Here is a 22,720-nt window from a genome sequence, read left to right as displayed (position 1 = left end):
TTTCCCTTCTACGTGACTTTACCGAAAGAACCAAGAATATGAATCCCTGCAGTCACGAAAGCTTTAAATCGAAAAGTAATCTTCTAGTTTAGGAATAAATATTCAAGTTTAGGAAGTCATCTTCCAGTGTTGGAAGATATCTTCCAGTTTGGGAAAAATCTTCCAGTTTAGGAAGAAATCTTTATGTTCAGGAAGAGATCTTCCAGTTCAGGAAGATATCTTCCAGTTCAGGAAGATATCTTCCAGTTCAGGAAGATATCTTCCGGAAGAGGTTCATTCCATCGGCTCGTGGACATCCTTTCACTTCCGGCAGAGAGCTTCGGGTTTTTCCCACGTTTTTTTATTAGCTGCAAATAAAAACTAATTTCAATTACGCGCTCGTTTTAAATCGTTTTTTTATTCTAAATCAGGACACGGCGTAAGTCGAATTGCAAGAATAAAAAAAAACTTTTATGACGAGACGTCCTTCACGATGACGTGAGCGCGAGCGACATCAACAGCTGAGCCTCCGCCGAGCGGACGTAGTCTGTGCGTGGGGCAGGCTGGTGGTGATTGCAGGTAAACTCTACCGCGCAAACATTATCATCGCTCTTCTTACCCTAACTCATTTTGAAAATAAATCGTGTTTGCTTGCCTGCCTGCCTGCTTGCCTGCGTATTTACCGGGGCTGTCGTACGGAGGTGGTGAGAACCACCGCTGATGTTTGATGCGTGAAGTTTTGATCTACGTGGAGGTTCCGTGTTGGACAACGTGGGGCGAGTGGTGGGGTCGGGGCGGTGAGGGCGGCCGTAGGTTGGCGGTGTCACGGAGTTGACATTGGTGGCTTTTACCAGCCCCTTGACCGTGCCTTTATTTAACCACTTGAAAGGGCCTTTATTTAACCACCTGACCGGGATCTTTATTTAACCATCTGACCGGGATCTTTATTTAACCATCTGACCGGGGCCTTTATTTAACCACCTGACCGGGCCCTTTATTTAACCATCTGACCGGGACCTTTATTTAACCATCTGACCGGGGCCTTTATTTAACCACTTGACCGGGCCTTTATTTAACCATCTGACCGAGACCTTTATTTAACCACTTGAAAGGGCCTTTATTTAACCACCTGACCGGGATCTTTATTTAACCATCTGACCGGGATCTTTATTTAACCATCTGACCGGGATCTTTATTTAACCATCTGACCGGGGCCTTTATTTAACCACCTGACCGGGCCCTTTATTTAACCATCTGACCGGGACCTTTATTTAACCATCTGACCGGGGCCTTTATTTAACCACTTGACCGGGCCTTTATTTAACCATCTGACCGAGACCTTTATTTAACCACTTGAAAGGGCCTTTATTTAACCACCTGACCGGGATCTTTATTTAACCATCTGACCGGGACCTTTATTTAACCATCTGACCGGGGCCTTTATTTAACCACCTGACCGGGCCCTTTATTTAACCATCTGACCGGGACCTTTATTTAACCACCTGACCGGGGCCTTTATTTAACCACCTGACCGGGACCTTTATTTAACCATCTGACCGGGGCCTTTATTTAACCACCTGACCGGGCCCTTTATTTAACCATCTGACCGGGACCTTTATTTAACCATCTGACCGGGACCTTTATTTAAGCACTTGAAAGGGCCTTTATTTAAATACCTGACCCGGGCCTTTATTTAACCATCTGACCGAGACCTTTATTTAACCACCTAACCGTGCCTTTATTTAACCACTTGACCGGGCCTTTATTTAACCATCTGACCGAGACCTTTATTTAACCACTTGAAAGGGCCTTTATTTAACCACTTGAAAGGGTCTTTATTTAAATACCTGACCGGGCCTTTATTTAACCATCTGACCGATACCTTTATTTAACCACTTGAAAGGGCCTTTATTTAAATACCTGACCGGGCCTTTATTTAACCATCCGACTGGCATTTTATGGAGCTACTTAACGAGGCCTTTATTTAATCACTTTATAGGGCCTTGGGGAATGAACTTCCACAAGGAAGATCTGTGAGCTACAGGGAAAGTGTGCTATTGTGCGGTCAACTAACATATTGTTGGTATTTAATCACTTGACAGGGCCTTGGGGATTATGTGTTGAACCGGAGGGGAGTCAGCCGATTATCTGTGTGGTCAAGGAGCTATCGGTAACTGGTCCCTGTGAGATGTGGGCATTCCCACTTTACCATGAACATCCTTAAGATGCCTTGCGCCGACTCTGTTGTGAGCCGTCGGTATTTGCATTGATTTAAAACTTTCGTGACTGCAGGAATTCATAATTTTAGTTCTTTCGGTAAAGTCACTTAGATAGAAAAGAATAATAATAAAAAGTGAATAGAAAACAAGTAGTGTTTTTTTGTTATAATTTTCTTTTACCTTTTATTCCTTTATTTTTTTATCTACGTGACTTTACTGGAAGAACCAAAGAATATTTGCATTGATGCATAACAACGCTAAAGTTACATAATTCAAGAACTGTGCGCAACATGTTCTGCAAATTAAAGTGTTATATATTGTGTAATATATATTCCAAACGTTGGGATGTTCGTGAGATATAACATCTCAATGGTGAACTTTCTGTTGATTTTTTCATGGAGGGGTATTGCAAAAGCATTTAGATCATTTCCAACAAGTGAGATATTTGAGCTAAAATGGCCCAGTCCAGTGCCTGTGGCGTTAAGGAGTTTACATTAATTCAGTTTTTAAACATTCTTAGGTCATTGAGAATGTTTGATTCCAGCGAGTTGAAATCTGTGAAAATATAGCTGATTGGCTACAGGTCAAGTAGCTGTAATCGTTTAACTTATTCAACCAGGTAGCATAGCATTGGGATGAATAATTAATAATCTTTATAAAGGGACATATGTGAGGTCAGAAGGTCCAGCTTGCCCTTGACCGATTAGCTATTTGCTGTACAGCATCATACATCATATTAAGTTTCTTTCTCAGGCCATGCAATGCACTGATGGGAGTCAAGGAACTGACAAATACATCATTTAACCATTTTACAGGGTATTTGTGTTTCTAATTTCCAACAAAAGAGAGCCCAGAGGGGACTCATGTGAGTAGTTGTGGTGTGAAAACGGTTACTCGAAAATGTATTTATTTAACCAGTTGGCATGCATTGTGTTACTTATTTTAAAAAAGGAAGATGTATAAGCCCAGAGGGCTCAACTTGTATCCAACCCAATGGTTACTTGCTGTACTGCCTCCTACAAGCACAATGAGCTTCTTCTTCTGCAGAGTGGCCATGGCCATGGTGTCTAGTTTGGTAGCCAATCTTGAGCCTGAATCTGCTTGCTGTACTTCCTCCTGCAGATCATTGCATTTCATTATCTGCAGAAATTTAGCCATGGAGTCCAGGATCCGGGACTATTTTGTCCTTTATTTAATCATAGGTTCACGATGTCTTATAAGGGAGATGTGTGAGGCCACTCTAAGTCTGGCTGGTTGGATGTGTGTCAGGGTTTTAGCGTTCATCGAATTCCCTCATTTCAGCAGGTGCCAAGCACGTTGACATCGGCTGTCGGCTGCAAAGGAGACCCTGTGAATGTCCCGGCAGTTTGGTCATGGGATGAAGTAGCTGATGAATACTTCGTTTAACCAGGTGAGGAGTGCTGAAAAGATTCTGCAATGAAATTGATTAATACGTTCTAGAACAAATACTAAGTTTGTTGTCCAGCCAGGCTAAATTGGTCGATGCTAGACATCTCGTCTCTAAACATTAGAAACTCGTGGCAGTGAACACCCACCACTATGCAAATTCTATGCATTTTTTGCTAGTTTGCTCATGATTATTGAAAATGTATTGATACATTAAATAATCATTTAATTCACTCGTTCTATAGTTATTCAATGGGTCATAGTTATAACTCTACAGATGACAGCCAACCATACGCCTTGGAAGGGTTTATTATTTTTAACCACTTTGTAAGGGATAGATTTAGCTGTAACAAACTGTTAATTGTCACATGCTTTCTTGGCATCCTGTTTTCCTTTTTTAAATGTACAGTAATTACACATTGATAAACACTTCAGTGCCCACATGACAATCGATATTTGCTTCTCTCCAATGTCTACATTGTATGTACTTGCCATTGCTTTAGTACTCCCAGTTGAACTTGGTTTTGGTCAGATATAATTGTTTGCTTGACATGAGGCAGATAGTAAAGTTTAAGCATCTTTCAACAGAAATAGAAAGGCATTTCAAAAGCAAGTAAAAGTCACACTGGAATGTGGAATTTGTCATATCACAAGGCAGCTGCAGCATCTGGCAGGACTGAAGACATGTTTGCTGAAAAGATTACTGATTAATATATATGCATGATGCGTTTGAACTTTTCTTGTCATCACTGCCTGTTGCTTTTCGAAGGCAGGCTTTCATGTTCAGAGTAATCTAACTAATAGTGGGAAATTATATTAATTGTCTGTGATGGGTGGAGGAGGGTTTACCATATGCGTCGCACTTGCACTTGTACGATCTAACCCAAAAATCAATTACGAACCGTAATATTGGTTGCAAAAGGTTAATTATTGAAATTTAGCGGCAATTTTGTTTACTTTGCAGTTTATGGGTGACGAAAGAAGACGATCGCATAATCGGGCTGCCCCAGCTATGCCTGGAGAGATGGCGGTACAGCTGCTGCCCAGCAGACCCATGGTAAGTGTACTCTTCAGCAGCAGCAGTATACAGTCATTGGCTATTGAATGCCCTGCTTTTGTTATAACTCTACAGATGACAGCCAACCATACGGATCGTAACACGAATCGTAATACGAATCACGTGAATCAATCTCAACATTAAGTGGACTATTAGGAAGTTGTTGGTGAATAAAAATCAGACGTCGTCTTTCTGATTATTTGCAGGCAAAGTGGTTTGCTTGAAACGTTATTTATATTTACAGGGATGTGTGTTGGACATTAATGCTAAAAACATGAAGGTGTCAAACAAGCTGCCGGTAAATAATTGGGTGTTATTCGCCGTTACAGACAAATTAATGTGCACTCTCATTTATTAACCTTGTGGAAAATAAACTATTGGCTTTTGTCTACTAACTAATTGCCTCTTCCAAGATGTCTGGCCTGAGTGGAAGAGGGGCTAGAGCTTTCTTTAGTGGAGGCCCTTCTGCCAGCAGTGGCATGAGCAAGCAATTTCGGGGCTGCACCGTTACCTTGCTGTTTGACTAACTTACTGAGTTTGATTGCTTAATGCATGTTGTGCCTGCCACCACAGTAATCTTTAATCCTTCTAGGTGGCCAAAGACGTTGAAGCACACGTAACAATGTTTGCATGCCGCAGGTGGTTGATGCAGGGGATAACAGCGAGCTAACCAACAAGATTGACACATCAGAGAGATTGACACAGAGTCAGGAAATCGGCACTTGTCCCTCACAAGCCGTCCAGGTCTGTTAGAATTATGATAAATATATGTATTAAAAAAAATGTCTCCTTTAAATACTAGAATTCTTGCAGGCTTATTAACACGGCTCTATAAACACTGCATGACACATTTTGCTTGACTAATATTTTTAATTATTAGGTGTGGCCAACGTGTTTTCCTTGTTTTACCACCACACTTATACATCCTTCAGATCTGTGCTTAGACTTGTAGTGTTGCAGTCAACATCTTCGTGCAACATTATACAATGATTCGTGTTTTTTAAACTTTATTTTGCGTGTGTTTGTGTGTAGCCTTTGAGTTGCATTCAGAATGGACTGAATGGTGACAAGAATGGATATCCTACAAACTCACTTGACCTCGAAGTATGGCTTGCACATTGTTTTATGTAACACTCAGAAATACTTGTGATTGTAAATGGTTGTGAATTGCTCTGCGACACACCAGTGTGCTGAAGCAGTAATAATTTTGCACATTAGTTCACGTCACAACTTTATTCATTGAATTAGGGTTTGCAATACACATTTTACTTGCGTGATCTAACCCAAATATCAATTAGGAATCATAACTAACTTTGGTAGACGGCTTGGTGTTAATTATACTTACAATTGTTATATCTTTTATGTGACATTGCTGATATATATTTTTAATGTCTTGACTAAGTTTTCGTGGCTGCAGGAATTCATATCCTTTGGGTCTTTCGGTAAAGTCACGTAGATAGGTTCAAAGAAAGTAACAAAAAATAACAAAAAAACTACGACGTTTCTATCACAACAGAAGCGGTCGTCATCAGGAAGAACGCTTGTGTTGCGATCGAAATATCATAGTTTTTTGTTATTTTCTTTGAACCTATCTATGTAACTTCATCGAAAGACCCAAAGAATATACATTTTTTATGTGTGTGGTTGATTAATAACCAGGTGAAAATCCATGAGCTGACAGCTGCTCTGGAGGCCAGTGGCAATGCAAACACACAGCTGATGTCACAGATAAAAAACTTGGTAAGTGTTCTCCATTTACAAGGGTACTTGAGTTGTTTTCTTCTTAGGTCCAATGTAATATTGTATCGGCTACTGTAACCAGGAGTGTTGCATGCTATTTTAACTAACAGTTAAGTATCTCCGGAAGAAATATTTCCTTGTGTTGATACTCATACTGGCTCCACACTCGGTGACTATTTTCAAGGCGACTGCGTAGGGGTATACTGTATTGAGTTCTGGAAAGTTTCTTAAACGGGAGCTGTCCCGCGCCCCCTGTCAGAGTTCTGATGTGGCCCAACAGCTGGTAGCACTTCAAACTCAATGCGCTGCATTTAGAGTTGCTATTTTGCGATGCGAACGATCCTGTCAGTTTCCTGTGTGAGTTGGCAAATGAAGAGTGAGGCAACTAAGACGTGTTTCTTTGGTTTTACACGCATGTTACATTCATGTCGTTGGCCTTCATTTCCATAACTCTGGCATCCAGTTGGTATGCTGAGGATGCAGCCACAAACAAGGATTCTTATTGGACTGCAAACCCACGGCTTTTTTCCCTGTGTTTTAAAACGTGGAGTCTTCTTCGGGTAAAACCAATGAATGCAAGTGCACCTTTTCTGTCTATTCTTGTGTACGTTTAGGAACATAAAGCACAATTTCTGTCGGAGACGATGCGAAAGGTATTATATAATCTTAATACTTTTCGGTTGGACGTGTGCGATTTGAAATCACTTTGCAAACGTTTGCCCCCGCATTTAGTTGTGTATATATATATGACCATTTATGATTCATTTGTCAATGTAGAACGACAAAGAGAAGACACAAAAAGAGGAAGCGTACCGGAAGGAGTATGCCCAATTACAAGAACAACTTGCGGTAGAGAACATACAGTGTTGCATTTTTTTGTTCACGTATCTAATTTGCCTGCAGAATTTGCAATATTTTTAATACAATCATATTACGTCATTGCCATTTTAACTTGGTTATATATATTTTTTTCAGGCATATGTTGCACAAAACACTGAACTGTGGGATAAACTCGCTTATGCACAACGTTTGGCCCAAGACAAAACCAGTAAGTCACTGCACAGCACAAACCTTGTTATGGCTTTGGAGATATTTTTGGTATAAATTTTGGGACGTTCATATAACACAGCGATGCTACTGCAGTAGAACAGGGGTCTGCAACCTGCGTCTTCGGAGCCGGCATGCGGCTCGTTTAAGGACTGCTTTGTGACAGTTATTTATTAAGGACCCACCGCCTTGTATTCACATAACATTGCGGCTCTTGAAATATAGAGTTTTTTTTTATATATACCGAATTAGAAAAAAATGGCTCCTTGTTATTTTGGTTGCCGACTACTCCTGCAATAGAAGCTGGATGTAAGCACACCCCGTGTGAAAAAGACCGTGTGTTATTTTTTTTCTGAAGTGTACTTGTGCCAGAGATTTCCCTTCCCCCCTCCCCTCACCACTGCAATATAATGATGCGTTTATTTTATGAGAACTGTTCTTATAATAGATGTGCTTATATCCAGCTTCCACTGTATGAAACAATTGGGTCATATGCTCTTAAAATGCAATGTATACACGTGTAAATTTTTACACATTTAGGATTACATTACACTGATTTCACATCGACAATTTACATGCAGTTTGTTTCTTATCACAGAGATAAGTAGGCATGTAATCATTCGTTGATTAAATCTCCTCATAAGCTCATGATACATGCATAGAATTATACTTTAATAAGCAATCGCATAGGATTTAAGCAAATTACGTACAGTTCGGCCAATACTGTAGATAAAAAAAAACGCCCTAAAAATCAGACGTGCTGATAAACAATTCAAACAGGGCAGTGCAAACTAGACAATAAAGAAATAATTATTCAGTGGAATTGTGGCCCCTAATCCTAACAGTTTATCCAATGTCCGGGTGGTCGTGGGGGGGGGTTGAATGATTACATGTTTAGACATACGCACATTATTCATTGCAGTGTGTGCCACTGTCGGTTTAATACTGGCAGTATATGTGGCATCGTGGTAGGATGACTTAAACTTCACGAACTCTGCTGCTGTGCACAGCCAACACCTGAATTGTGCTGTTGGCGCTTGAAATGATTGCAAACCAGATGACTTTGCTTCAATCCCCTTGCGTGCGTCCTTTTTGCCATCCTAGATGAGGCCTCCCACTTGGACAGCAGACTGCAAATTTCTCATCGTCATTTGGCGGAATTGGAGATTTCTTTCAACAGTGCCGCAGCTCACCATCAGCACTTTGAAAAGGTTTGTTAACCTCCTCTCTCCCGGGCTTGTTATATTATAACTATTGTCTGCTCTGTGTTGTTAAGTTTACTTGAACTCTGCCCAAGTGCACTACCGACGCTAATGTTTTGGATAGTTTTGTGTTACAGAATTCCATAGGTTAGATGCTATGCTATTCTAGTTTTAAAAGTTTTTTACATACGTCCACCCCAAAAACGAATCAACAATTCTCAATGTAATTTTATGGTGTGCGGAGTTTATGAGTTTCCATGAAAGGTTGACAAGTTATTACCGTTAACATTGCAGTTCATCCTTATCGCGACGACACTACCGCGTCTGTCTTAGCACTCTCACGTGTCCGCTCTATGTGTGTAAATATACACGTGAACATTTTAGGCACGCAGTCTCGGATACAGGAATTAAGGGACGCTCTTTACACATGTCATTGTTTTTATAATCGCCAAATTATTTCATTATCGTATTGCATTATATCTGCAAAATAGTACAAAGTTGTTGTTTTTTTCCTGACATTGTGTGCTTTCCTCTTTTGATCAGTTATGCAAGAATTTGGAAAAGCAAAGGAGTGAAATTAAAATGGACATGTACAAAATAAAGTAAGTGCATTGTTGGTTATGTGGTACGAGTCAGCCTTGGTGGTGCGCACTTGTAATCTAAAACTTGGGAGGCAAGGGTTGGGTGGATCATGCAAATTAGTGATGCTCCCAACCCTGCTGGGAAATAAGATAGCCGGGAGAGGAGAGTACTGCAACTGGGTTCCTGAACCAGTCTGACTGAGCAAACCTTGCAGTCGTATGCATTTATATGCCTAGGTTTTGCAAAGATACTCCGGCTTCCTATATCACAAACTCCGAAACAGGCATTTTCCAGATATCCAAATGCAGGACCCTTTAAAAAACAATCTACCTTTATGCACAACCTACTGCATGAATCCCTCAGTGCATGCCTACCCTCGTACACAATTGCAGCATTTGTCATTGCCTCCATCTCCTCTGGCATTGTTCCTCCCATGGTGAAAAATACTCACTGAATCCCTACATCCCTGCACACCATAGGCCAATCTCCAACTTTAAGTTCCATGGAAATGGATGGTATTCCTGAGAAGGGCATAGATATACGCCTAGAACCTACGCTTTTTTAATTCTCTCTGAAATGCAGAATGTTACTAAAGTCCCTTTTGTGTAAACAAATGAATGAATCCTCTTGAAACTGTACATGGACATGTTTCTCCTATTTATAAAGCATCTTGAAATGCGATCGCATTTAGATGCTCTAAACAGATTAACTATTAAATGTTTAATGTAAATAAGGGTAGTGGCACAGTGGTTAGCACACTCTGCTATCTACCTCCTATCTGAGTTCAATTCCTAGCCATGGCTTTCATCAATATATGAGTGATCACTTATCCAGTCTTAGGCCCCCACTCCTTCACTGACTTGGGTGGTGAAGTATGGTCAAACAATCCCCATGATTGACAGGGTGTGGGGTAGCCTCCGACCAACATCGGATTGATAAAGTGCTGAAGAAAACAATGGATGCTGCTAAGGCACCACGTGAATTTATCTTTGCATAAGTGCAAAATTGCACAATGCTTTTGTATGTAAATTAAAGCGCATTGTACAATTTCGCACTTGTGCAAGTCGCAAGATGCGTTTTAACGTGCGATTTATAATTTAACGACCTACCCGAACAGGATTGAAAGGGATCAGGCGATTAGAAAGAATGCGGAACTGATGGAGAAACTGTCGGACAGCATGCAAGACTCTAAAACGCATCAATCAGAATTGCAGGTGAAGACCAAGGAACTGGAAGGGGCAGAGCTAAGACTCAAACAGGTAATGCACACGGACCTAATGTCAGCTGTTCGTCTCTTGTAGTGGCCCGCTTGGGTGCTTGCCACGTATCACATTGCTCGCATTTTAAAATTTGATGGGTTGTTTGTGAAGGTTTATTTCAATTATTAATGACCCAGGTGGAGGAGCGTCTGCGGGAATATGAAAACGGCCTCGCGAAAACACAAGGCCCTGAGGGCAGTGTCGGAGGACTTCAGACAAAAGCGGGTATGTCACGGCATTTGTCATCATAAATACATTATTTATCAGTGTCAACACTTTTACCATGGCTATGGAATTTTCCCCCAGTTTTATCCCCATTGTGCTTTTGTGTCATGTCACGAGATGGAGTTATTTATTCGGATCGCAAGAGTCGCCTCTGATATTTGTTTGAGTGACCTCTGATCCACATAGTAGATGGTAGCACTTTGCATATGAGATTAATATTTGTCACATGACAGCCAAACTGTTATTGAAACATTTCAAAACTGGAATGTAGCCAATTAAGCGCGGAACCAAATTGAACATAATGGGATTGTTTTTGTACAGTCTTTGGTGACTGTGCTTAGACCATCAACTCACTCTACTCAAAAACCCAGTTTCACCACAGCCATCTACCTGGCTTCAAACCCAGGAACTTTGTGGTGACAGTTCAGCGCTCTGCCCCCCACCCCATATGCAGCCGGCCATCTCTTTAACGTGTTTAATGTCCTTTATTCAAAGGTGTCTCGGATGGCGGGAACATGTATACGTCGATCAGCGGTGACAAGGATGAAGACAAGGATGTGTTCATCAAGTCTCTGAAGGCTCAGATCGCCAAGCTTGTGGATGAACGAGAGGAGCTCTTGGATCACTTTCACGATCAGGTGCAGTGGCTCAATCGCAACGGTCGGTTCGCAACCACTATGACCTATGATCCCAGATGTTTATAATAACAAGCATTCGAATGCAAACACTGCATGGAATTAATTGTTATACAGTAAAACCTTGGATTGCGAGTAACTTGGTCTGCGAGTGTTTTGCAAGACGAGCAATTTTTTAAATAAATATTAATTTGATAAACGAGCGAGGTCTTGCAATACGAGCAGTACGTGTATACGCTTTGTCTGCCGAGCGTCACGTGATCACAACTGATGTAGGAGTGCTTTGATATACGAATGCTTTGGATTACAAACATGTTTCCGGAACGAATTATGCTCGCAATCCAAGGTTTTACTGTATATATAAAAAAAAATGTTCCAAGGTCAGGGCAGCACTGATGTTGTGATGTGAGCACTGCACTATGAACCTGACGACCTGATGACCAACCACGGCTAATGTCGGTAGCAAGTGTGTTTTGACCTGCCCCTACTGGACATCTGTGAAAAAGAGCTTTATAGCTCATCAGATTCCTCCAGTATAAATAAATATTCTGATTCTGACCTGGCCTTGGCCATGTGGCTGATGATAATGATGAACACTGCAACTCGATGTAAAAAAGGGGAAAATACGAGACCGAAATAACTTTGTAAGCCCCGTGCAATGGCTACAAACGCTTGCTGGTTCATTGTCGTTGGATGTGTCACAGGCGGAGCGTTTGACGAATCTGGAGGAGGAGGTAAAGGCGTTTAGCGAACAGAAGCAGGACACATCCCAACTGCGCAGCGAAATGAAGCGAGAAAAAGCTGTCTACACCAAGACTGTGGTGCAGTTGCAGCAGACACTTGAGCAAGTGGAGCAGCAAGAAGCAGCAATAGAAACGCTGGTCAGTTACCGCGAATGCGCCTATCACCAATTTCTCGTGACGATGTACATTTTTATAATGAATGTAACTGACTTGGCTGTTTTTATTATATTATCAATGTGTGTTCACGATTTGGAGTTTCGACTTGGCAGGCGATTTCCCCATTAATTGCTACAAAACGTGGGAAAGTGTCGGCAAGTGACGCCCGTTGCAGCATTATTGTATGCCACGCCTGTGTTGTACGCTCCCCGGTTATCCCAAATGCAGAGACACGAGATTGCTGAACTGAACGTTCAGCTGCAAGCTGAGAAACAAGCCAATGGTAACATGGAGCTCCGACTGGAGGAGGCTGTGCGGAGGAGAGACGAGTTGGAGCGAAAGGTGTTTGTTGTCACTCTCTTCGACACATCGGGCTGTAGTTTCGTTTCACATCGAGTACTAAGCGAGCCAATTTTTTGCAAAGACATTCTATACAATTAACCGATGACAGTGGGTTCAGTAGCAGTCGTAATAGCATGGTTGACGAGGGTCCTGGTGCACGGAATTAAATGACCCCCCCCCCCCCCCCCGCCTTCTTAGGCCCGGTGCCTGGGGCCCACTATTCCGCAGACCTCGGTGCAAACGTGCCACCTCCACAATCGATTGCTACGTCACTTGAGTGGTCATATATCACGTCATGTTCGTTGAAAAATAATTCCTACAAAGTTATAAGTTCTGACTGCCTTATGGATAGATTCTGTTTATTTCAGGCTGCAATCTAAGATGCGTGTTTTATTTTTAGTCCTGTGGTCTAGAAACAACTCAAATGTATAAATTACTTCATACGGCTTGAATTTTGTTCATAAATCTTATGCCGCTCTTCCCTTCTGTGACCGATGTGACGTAGCTCACCAATCAGGTGAAGGAGCACCAGGAGCTGATACAAGGGAACGATGGTCTGCGGGAGATGGTGAGGCAATCGGCCGAAAGATCTGACCGCGCTTTACCCGAGATGGAAGCCATCACCAGGAAGTACCATATGCAGACTCAGATGATGGAGCAGGTGATGCACGAAAGCCACCGGGAAAAGAAAGTGATTGAAGCGCTGCAGGGAGAGATCATGAACGCACAGGTATTCGACACTTCTCCATCGGCATTACGTATAACGTTGTGCAACACTTACAGCCAGAATACATTCTGTATGAATCGGCAGTGTGCGTCATTTGATTACCTACGTGTGTGTTTTTGTGTTTGACTGGGTGTGATGTTCACTGTATGAATGTGTACTGTATAAATTATCGGCGAAAAGTGTATATGCGTTTGCTTTCGATGCGTCAATTGACACCGTGGATGCCCTTGCAAATAAGATGCTTAATCTCTCGAGTGATTTTATAAGCGAGATATTTTCATGAAAAACAAGAAACACTGCAGTTAAGTGTTTGTTTCATCCAGGTATTTTTTCATGTATTCATGGCATCTCTTGCTTGGAGAGAATAATATTTCAATACGAGCTAAACATCTTGGGTTTTTTTTTTAAACCATGATCAATTGCTGAACTCTGTCATTGTCAGAGTCTTGGTAAGGGTAGTGGATATGATGAAGGTTAGCTTTTGTTTGCACGACATGCTTTTTTAAAACGTTTAGTCAAGTAAGTAACAAACATTAAACCTACGTCTTGGCTGCCTACAATAATTGAACTTGCATCTGATGGTGTAAAGGAACTTGGCCATATTTATTTCCAATCTTTTGTTCACCTTCCATCATTGAGATTGCCCGGTAACTTACTCTAAACATTGTGCTTTGCCCACGGTCCATGCATGGCAGAAATGTTTATAAAACCAATGAAAAAGGTGAGCGAATGATGTAACAACCATATTCCCATGATGTTCTTAAAACCGTCACGAACATTGCTGCTGATGTTGCTTTTGTAGATGAGAGAAGCGAAGCTGAAAGAAAAGGCCAAGGCTCTTGTGGAGCACATCGCATTCATCTCTGAAAAATCAAGCGCCACATTTGTGACGAGATCTGTGTTTGACGCCTTGCATGCTGACATGGAGAAGCTGCAGGTGAGTGTGAGGAAGCTGTACTGTGTTTTAGTGGACCACGTTGGTTGAAGGGAACTCAAAGTTTGTTAGCCCTTTTCCTATTCCGATGACGTACATGTACGATGACGTACGCATACGTCAGCGGTAACCGAGGCTCCCACAAAGCCATGCGGGAAGGCGTGCTGCCGTAGAGTGCAGTCATGTCACTACAGTTCTCTGTGGTGAATACAATGTCTTTATAAACAGCAACGCAACGCCTCTTTGAATAAAATGAATGCTAACCGCCTGTGCGTTCTGAGAGTCAGCGGTGAACGGGAACCCAACTTGCAACTTGCAGATGTCTCGGAACAGGAAAGGGTTAAGTTCATCTGTTTTATCGCCACTGCGGGCGAAAGGGCCTCCACTAGAGGGAGCTTTGTAGTCTAATTGTTATACTTTGATCAGACGTCTTTAAAGAGGTGGGAGTACCCACGCTTTACCCCACCATTTATACCGTCGTGTGGACAGAGGCGGTGGAGGGATTTAAGAAACGTGCCACGTTTCAACTGCCGTGACAGGAGAGTGAACCGGCTTCCTCAGGATCGCAAGTCGTGTGCTCACCATTACGCCATGACAGCATCCCGTTCAGTGGGGGCAATGAAATACATCTCAAATTTTCTTTGCTAATTTTGTCTTGCAGGTTAAATTTGTCGACATGATGGAAGAGAGGGTGACGCTTATAGAACGGTTGGATTTGCTTGAAAGGAGGTGCAGAAACCTGCCCGGAGGAGCCAGCAACATTGGTAAAGCACTCTTGGTGGCACAGTGATAATTTTCTTCTAAGCCCAATGTCTTGTTTGCATGGTGTCAGCTGCTCGGATGTTTTAATCTGGGAGTTGGCAACCAAACTAACAAGAAGAAGCATTTTTTGTTGGAGTTCGGTAAAAAAATATATATATTTCAGGAGCCGCAATGTGAATGCGAGACGGTGGGCCTTAGTAAACACATTCCTTGCGGAGGGAGCTGGTAGGAAGGTTGGGTTGCTCGGTCAATGGCCAGGGCCAACGGCAGCGTGGTGTATTCCGCAAATATGCCCGACTGTGAGGGTGGGCACAAGCCGGCGTGAGTAGGTTAAACGTTGAGTATAGTCCCCCCTCCCCACCCAGCCCCTCCCCACCCTCCCCTCCCCACCCAGCCCCTTCCCACCCTCCCCTCCCCACCCAGCCCCTCCCTCCCCACCCAGCCTGACGGATGGACAGAATAATCCCCTGTGGGCTGGTGTAACCAGGAGGTTCCTACCAGTAAAATTGTCACGAAGAAGTATTCAAAGAGCTGCATGCTGCTTGGTAGGAGCAGGTTGCAGACCCCTGCTCTAACCCCGTATTATTTTATTCTCTGCTTCTTCTCCAGTCGCATCCACTGTCCTGATCTCATTTCACATCATTCTTTTATCTCTCCACTCTCTCCTCTGTCTCCATCCACTCCTTTAGCCCTGCAGCATGGCATCTCTTTTATATATATATTGAACTCGCTCCTTATCCGGTGGTTAAAGGCGACCAGAACCCTTCTTAATTCCGTCCCCGATTCCAATTTGTCGCACACAATTTCATTTATTCCTTGCGTGCACCACATCGGGAGATGGTATTTATATCAAGTGAAACGGCGTGATGTTCATCGTGTACTTCAGTAATGTCTATTTGGAGACGCTCATGAGATGGACTGCCCAGATTTATGGAGTCGCATTAAATTACTAAGGGCATATTTTGCTCTGATTAATGCATATGTTCATGGGATTTCTCCAAGATAAATGACGATTCTGATTTGTTACTTAATCTTATAATTGTATCCTACGTAAATTCTGTAATACAGGCCCCTTTAGCTTTATATTTTTGGGCAGGCCACGTGATAAAATTAGCATTTACTGGCGTACCACATGACATCATACGTCACATGTACACATGTACGTTAGACCTCCTAGCATCTGTACATGTGACCACTAATCTCTCTTATTTCCCGGTTGTTTATCTCTCTTGTTTATCTCACTTTGATGTTGCTCATCCTCTATCGTGTTTACAGCTCTCATCTCAATCTCTTGTTGGTCTTTCATCTCGCTAATCTGTATCACTTTGTCTCGGGGCGAGCCATATCTCTTGGCAGCTCATTGCTCAAAGGACCCTTCGAGAAGCCTTCATGAGCCAGTTGTGGCCCACGAGCCCTCAGTTTAGGAGCTCTGCTGGACCGTGTGAATAGGCAAAGACTGGCTACGGCTGAAGCGTTGTGTTTACACTTGAGACTGACCAGCTGTTTACATTGCAGGTGAGCTTGGAATACTGTTCGACCAGCAAGAGAAACACCTTCAGCTCGTGTTAAGTGAAAAGGAAGGCCTAGAGGTAAACAATGACGTTTACATTATTGCAGCAGAGCCTGCGATATATCTCGCTTATGTTTGTATCTTAATATGTTACCGTATAAAGCGTGGTAATGTGTATTATAATGATGCAATAATAGTTATTTGTTCAAACGACTGTTGGATGAAGGCCTACCTACGCCGTTGCTATCGTGGGGGCTGTCTGACCATACTTCACCATGTTTGTTCGCGCCTGTTGCTGAAGCGATGGGGGAACCAGGAGCAGTCCATATTGGCACTCGCCACTGATTTTGACCTTGGTTACCAATTGAACTCTGCTCCAGCGGGTTGATGGTACACATCCCATGGGTGTTAGTAGTGCAGATTGATTGATGACTGCAATGTTGTACGTTTAAGAGGCTCATTTGTTTTACCTGTGTTTTTCAGGCCAAGCTGGCAGAGACTCAAGCACTTGCTCAGTGGCTGCTTGCAGAGAGGAACCAGTGGGTGGCCTATTTCTCAAGTGGCGCAAGAGCGAACGCTGGGCAGTCACTCGCCGACTCGGCCATTGAGGACGGCAACGTTTCATCAGGTCAGGCGACAGTTTTGTCCGCTGTTTGAGTGCTCTTTCATTATGCCTGCACGATATTTGGGGTTTGCATGTCTCTCTCCCAGTAGTCCGTGTGGATTTTCCTCCCGGGTCCTTCGGTTTTTCCCTCCACATTTAGAAAACGTGCGTTATCGAGTATTTGGCTGCTCTACATTTTCACGTGATAAGCCACGTTGTTGAGCTACCATTTGTGGCCAGGTCACTTCTGAAAAAGATCTATGTAGCTCAGTGGGCCTTACTTGGTAGTTTTAGCTTAAATCGTTTTTTTTAGCTAGCAATTAGCAATTATTTTGAACTAATTAAATAATTCGATCTTTATTCTGCCAGTAGATGGCGACAAACCGTTACGAGTTTTTGTTTTAAATTTTTTCAAGTTTTCATCTATTAGGTATAGCCCTGTGAGCCATGCGGCTCTTGAGTCGGGTGCAACCGCAACAAACAAAATATGAACAGAGAACATCTTAAAGCGACGACGCACAAACAGAAACATCCGGGATAAACCAGAAAATCTTCCAGAAAAAACACCATATTACAACGTTGTGTGCAAAAATCCCAGTGTGATGCTAGTCAAACAATAACAGCCATAAGACAATTTAGATTAAAGTTATCAGGCCAACTCCACACTTCCGCAAGAAACATGGCTTAACCATATGTTTTCGAAATCACCAAAATAAAGCTATAAAAACAATGTAACAACAATAATCATAAGAACTGTGATTAAAATTTAACAATAAACGATATACATAACGTACGAAGAACGTGTTTGTCTCCTTCGCTGAGGCATCGCGACGTTTTAAGTTAAACTGATTGAAAATTGTATAAACTGGTTACAGAAAACAGTTGAGTCATTTGTTTCTAAGATGAGGTTATTTCACTAACTGTGCTATTTCCACAGTTATATTGCATACCTTGGTGGTATTTGTCAAATGATACACTTTTAAAGTGCACCCATTTTTTTCTTCAACAGCCTGTTCACATTTCTGTTAATCAGACGGCATGTTGGGCCTACTGTTAACCCCCCCCCCCCCCCCCACTAGAATAGCTTTTAAAACAATGTAAAAACATTAGGTTCAGTCAGACAATCCATGCTCTGAACTCCCCGAATGTACGTAGAAGTGTTCAAGCTCTTACGACTCATAGCACCCCATTTAGCCCATCATGACATCACCAACCACCGAACCACACCTAGTCAGGCCATATAAAACTGTCTGTTAATCTCATTAACTTACAAAGAGGATCAATCGCCAAAGTCTTCCCTTTCTGTCAATCAGAGTAAAATAACAAGTCTGTTGTTATGGTTTTATTAACTTGTTATTTGATGTACATGTTTATTGAGCAGCATTGTGGCTACTACTTGCACGATACACTTTTAATTTTATGCAGTGCGTGTTTTACAAGTCCACTCCAGAACAATTATTTCAATTTTTAAATGTTTTTTTTATTGTGTGCTGTGGTGCAGCTTGCTATGAATACTGTTCCACACTTTTTGTTTTTTTCAGTAAAGTCACGTAGGTAAAAAATTCAATAAATTAAAATGAAAACAACTAAATTAAATCACGACGTTACTTGACTTTACTGAAAAAACAAAAAGTATGGATCCTTGCAGTCACGAAAACTTGAAATCTACTGTTCCACACTCTGCAGAAACTTGATGGATCATTAATACCACATCACAGATTGAGGAATTTTGTAGTTAGTGAAGTTATAATTCTTCAGTGTTTTTTTTTTTTGGAATCTCAAGATTCAAGTTCAATCATTGGCCTATTTGGTTATACGTGTTTTAGAATTGGCCAAAGCTATCTTAATACATGTTGTGGTTCATTGATACTGGTGTGTAGGAACTGTATTTTGATAATTTTTCAATGGCAATGACCTATGAATTAACTTTTGTCATTTAAATCACTTCTTTTACAGCCGAGACATCCGCTGCGTGTGAAACGGGAGCCGCGTGATGTAGCAAGGTGGCACTCCGCAGCATGAGTGACCTATCGACAACTGACTTTCCTTGCTACACTTCCACAAGGCAGCTTGTTTAAAACGGCGAACTCTCTGGGCGTTCGGCAGAAGACGCAAGCCCCAAGAGCAACTGTAAGAATTCCTGCTTCAAGGTTTCCTGCTGCTACGTCGCAGTGTGCTACAAGACAAGATGGTGTGCAATTCATTTGCGTCATCACCTTGCCAAAGCCAGGTTTCAAAAAAATCTTCATTGCTTTCAGCTGGACTTTGCGGTAAACACGGCCTCGTTACTTCAAACGGCCACCTTGTCGAATATTGACGGAAGGTCCCACAATTTTACAGGAGTAAAGTTACGTTAATAAAGCACCTCTTTTTCCCACGTCGTAGACGTTGCGTTGACGTTACCGGCTCAAGCCACAACGCGGTGCCCTCCCCGCAGCGTGCACATCCGTTCCAAGAACTGCGTTCAGCTGTTGCAAGTCTCGGCCTTTTCACAAGGTGGCGATCTTTCCACGCTTCTTCCCCCGACTTGAACTTGCCATCTACAGTGCGCTTTGGTTTTCCGCTTATATTTTGGGTTTGCGGGAACGTATGACACATTTTTCTTTTGTATCCGTGGTGATGTGTGCACAGCGTAAAGTGGCAGGGGCACTGTAAGTTTCGATTTGTTTTAAGTGTTTTTTTGAATGTGGCTGCCTTCGTGGCAATAAGGTATTATTTTCTGGTGGTGGTGTTGGGTGTCCTATAATGCACTTTATTAATGTGAACTGTATCATTAATTTGCAAAGTTAAATGTATTGAGCACTGGATTGCCTTGGATTTCAATTGCACATGGAATGAAGATAGTTTAACACAGTCGATGATCTTTCTTTTTCAAGTGGGGACCAATTTTCATCAAAGGCCGCTATGTGGACCTGCATTGCGGTGATGTGCCTCATGGACTGAAAACATTTATATCCAATGCTGTATGTTAATACTACAAAGATAGACTACTGTGGCACATGTCATGCTTCTGCTTGGTGGAGGGGGGGGGGGGGGGGTTATAGTTTGAAATGAGATTCTCTGTTCTATCCAATCCCACTTCAGGCTTGTATGTAGTCATGTGGGAACCTCTTAATGATGTTATTTTAAAATGTAAAATGTTTTAATATGAAAAAATATATTGAACATAAATCCATTTGTCATTGCACTAAAAGCCATTGGTGCAAACTATAAGCATATTAATCACGTCTTATGAGAAGCACACTTCATTCTGCGAGATAGTCTTCCCTCTGTCCGTAATTAATTATTAATATTAATGTCTGCCAAAGTCCCATCGGTGGTGCTGAGAATCTGGTTTTAACTTTGTACACTGTCCAGGGTTGAGTGACTTTGCTTGAATGCACCTATGCACATGACAGCTGCACTGCGGTGGTGGTTCACTGATGTATGCACTCGCAACTGGCATCATTTATTTACCTCGCTGGAGGATCCAGGCTTGGAATGCAATTGCTTTAAGCATTGCCGAGCTGTGTGCACACCAATGTACATGTGACAATATTCATCCCTCGACTTTGTATGGCCCCCCGAACTGAAGCCACCAGTGTTGTTGACTACGATGCCGTTATAAGCCAAAGCACGATTTTTACATTAATCTTTAATGCGCAAACTATTATCTTGTGTCGATAGTGAAGTGGTGCCATGTATTACTGAATGTTGGTGGGTGGCAATAGAGTGGGTAAGGTGTTTTAAAAAAATTCTGATTTTTTTTTTAGGACAATTTCAGATTGTTTTTCCCTCCCACGGATTTACAGATCCTTTATAAATGTAACATTTTCTCCACGCTAACAAAAGTGACATCACCCGATGCCATTTGCCACCCACAACCTTTGGCAGGAAAGTGCTTCATTGACATGCATGACATCATTTCTTGTGATGTCTTATAGCTAGAGCAATCGGAAACAATAAAAAAAAATCCTTATCTGAAATTTATCTAGACCCAAAATACATCCCCAGCAGGTACTTGGTGTACTAAAAAAGAGTGGCTGACTTAAGACAATGCAAAGCCCAAATCGAATATATATATTTTTATATCCTTCATATACAGAACACCAACATTCTAATTGGCGATAATTAAGGATTAAGCCCTTCACCTGTTAATTCCGCGACGGAATTAAGAAAATTGTACGATTATGCAGACTTCGATAGTGGGTTTTTTGTGTAACTAATAAAATTGGTGCATTTAAGAAATGGATATGGAATGTTGACAGTTCGTGGCACGAATGCCGACTTTGGATTTTATAATACATGACGTTCTAAAGTTTAAGGAGAGAGTGTTTTGAGAGTTTGTGGGTGGATGCAGAAATGATGCAAAATAGTACGGTGTGACCTATTTTAGACAAACGTTGAAACATTTAGGATTTTGCCCAGTGCAGTCCCATTTGCTTGTTACTCAGCATAGAATGTGCCTACATTCTCAGGTAAGTTAAATATTTAGGTTCAAACATTATCTGTACTATACGTTAGGTCATAAAAGGTGAGGAGGGTAAGTAATACGTGAAGGAATTGCACTAGCGGTCTATTTAAAGTTACTATAAATACAAACTCTACAGTTGTGATCTTTAAGTAATTCATGCTGTGAAAGGCTCTGCGATCAATACATGCCCCCTCTTGCCAGCTGTTGTACTGCGGACTTGGTCAGTGGGCAGTGAGTGGAGTTCGTTGTTCTTTTGCTGACGTGGTTTCATAACCTAATACTGTATTCATGAACAGAACTTGAGTACTGGCAATTACAATACCCGGTTATGGTGTCGGTAAAGCAAATGGTTGCGTATGTGTATAATAATGTTTTTATTTGTATGTAAAGCTATGCACCTGGAATCGTTTTTTTTTAAGAAATAAAAGTTATTTCAGAGTATTTTGTACAGCTACGTTAATATTTATGGTTTGTGTTTTTTACAGTGGACGTGTGGTGTGGTCAGATGTGTTCTTATGTCTATTGGTTTTAGGTTTTTCGTTTTATAATAAGAGAAATTCCAAAGGTAAATGCCTCATCACGCTATTCTATCCAAGTGATATTAACAATTCCAAACTCAACTACTGTCCAGCCATCAGTATACACAATGGCAACACCACAGTCGATCATCATTGCACCTGTGGTGGGTTAAAGTTTTGGTTCCCCCCACCCATTACAAGATGTTTGGCTAACGTGGAAGAGTAGGCCAAATGTCCTCTAGAGCAGTGCTTCTCAACCGTTTTTACGGCACACTTTTTGAGCTGGCTTTTTTTTGTGGCCACGCCAAACCGAGGGTGGGTGGTAATGCGTTGTAGCAAAGAGAATTTCACCATCCCTTGCTTAAGCCAAAAAGGAATAAAGTTGAAGACCATTAAACGTGTTTTATTTGAGCGAAAATATTAGTTGAATTGCTTTAAAATGTATAGCAGAAGTAACCAGGTTACTTAGTGGTCAGTAGTGAATGTGCTCTGAAGGGCCGTTGTCCAGAACGTCGCCTGTTACATATTTTTTCTTGTAGGGTCAATGTTATTGAGGCATGTGAGGTTTTTATTGTTAACAGGTACTGAGCTGGTACAGCTGAGATCCTGGGTTTGAATC

At 41.9% G+C, this 22,720-nt stretch overlaps 1 protein-coding gene across 6 annotated transcripts; it reads left to right on the top strand.

Moving 5' to 3' along the window:
• Positions 1–330: 330 nt before the first annotated feature.
• LOC133341777 (golgin subfamily A member 2-like) lies at positions 331–22,043 on the top strand. 6 transcript variants are annotated; one of them, XM_061550486.1, is made up of 23 exons: positions 332–558; positions 3,504–3,609; positions 4,570–4,662; positions 4,907–4,960; positions 5,302–5,406; positions 5,695–5,766; positions 6,322–6,402; positions 7,017–7,055; positions 7,180–7,251; positions 7,378–7,450; positions 8,554–8,660; positions 9,195–9,253; positions 10,351–10,492; positions 10,630–10,717; positions 11,213–11,355; positions 12,057–12,233; positions 12,480–12,593; positions 13,099–13,323; positions 14,123–14,257; positions 14,916–15,018; positions 16,532–16,605; positions 17,010–17,154; positions 19,087–22,043. In XM_061550486.1, exons 2-23 carry the CDS (start codon positions 3,589–3,591, stop codon positions 19,122–19,124), a joined length of 2,160 nt encoding a protein of 719 aa, XP_061406470.1. In that variant the 5' UTR covers positions 332–558; positions 3,504–3,588; the 3' UTR covers positions 19,125–22,043. The 6 variants fall into 6 exon arrangements, with proteins under 6 accessions (XP_061406471.1, XP_061406470.1, XP_061406469.1 ...); XM_061550485.1 differs by having other exon boundaries at positions 3,501–3,609; XM_061550487.1 differs by lacking the exon at positions 7,017–7,055 and having other exon boundaries at positions 331–558; positions 3,501–3,609.
• Positions 22,044–22,720: the final 677 nt, after the last annotated feature.

Source organism: Lethenteron reissneri, chromosome 12 (assembly GCF_015708825.2).
Source record: "Lethenteron reissneri isolate LAM-NWPU_2019-01 chromosome 12, ASM1570882v1, whole genome shotgun sequence".
Classification (NCBI taxonomy): Eukaryota; Metazoa; Chordata; class Hyperoartia; order Petromyzontiformes; family Petromyzontidae; genus Lethenteron; species Lethenteron reissneri.
This window is presented reverse-complemented; position numbering and strand designations above follow the sequence as displayed.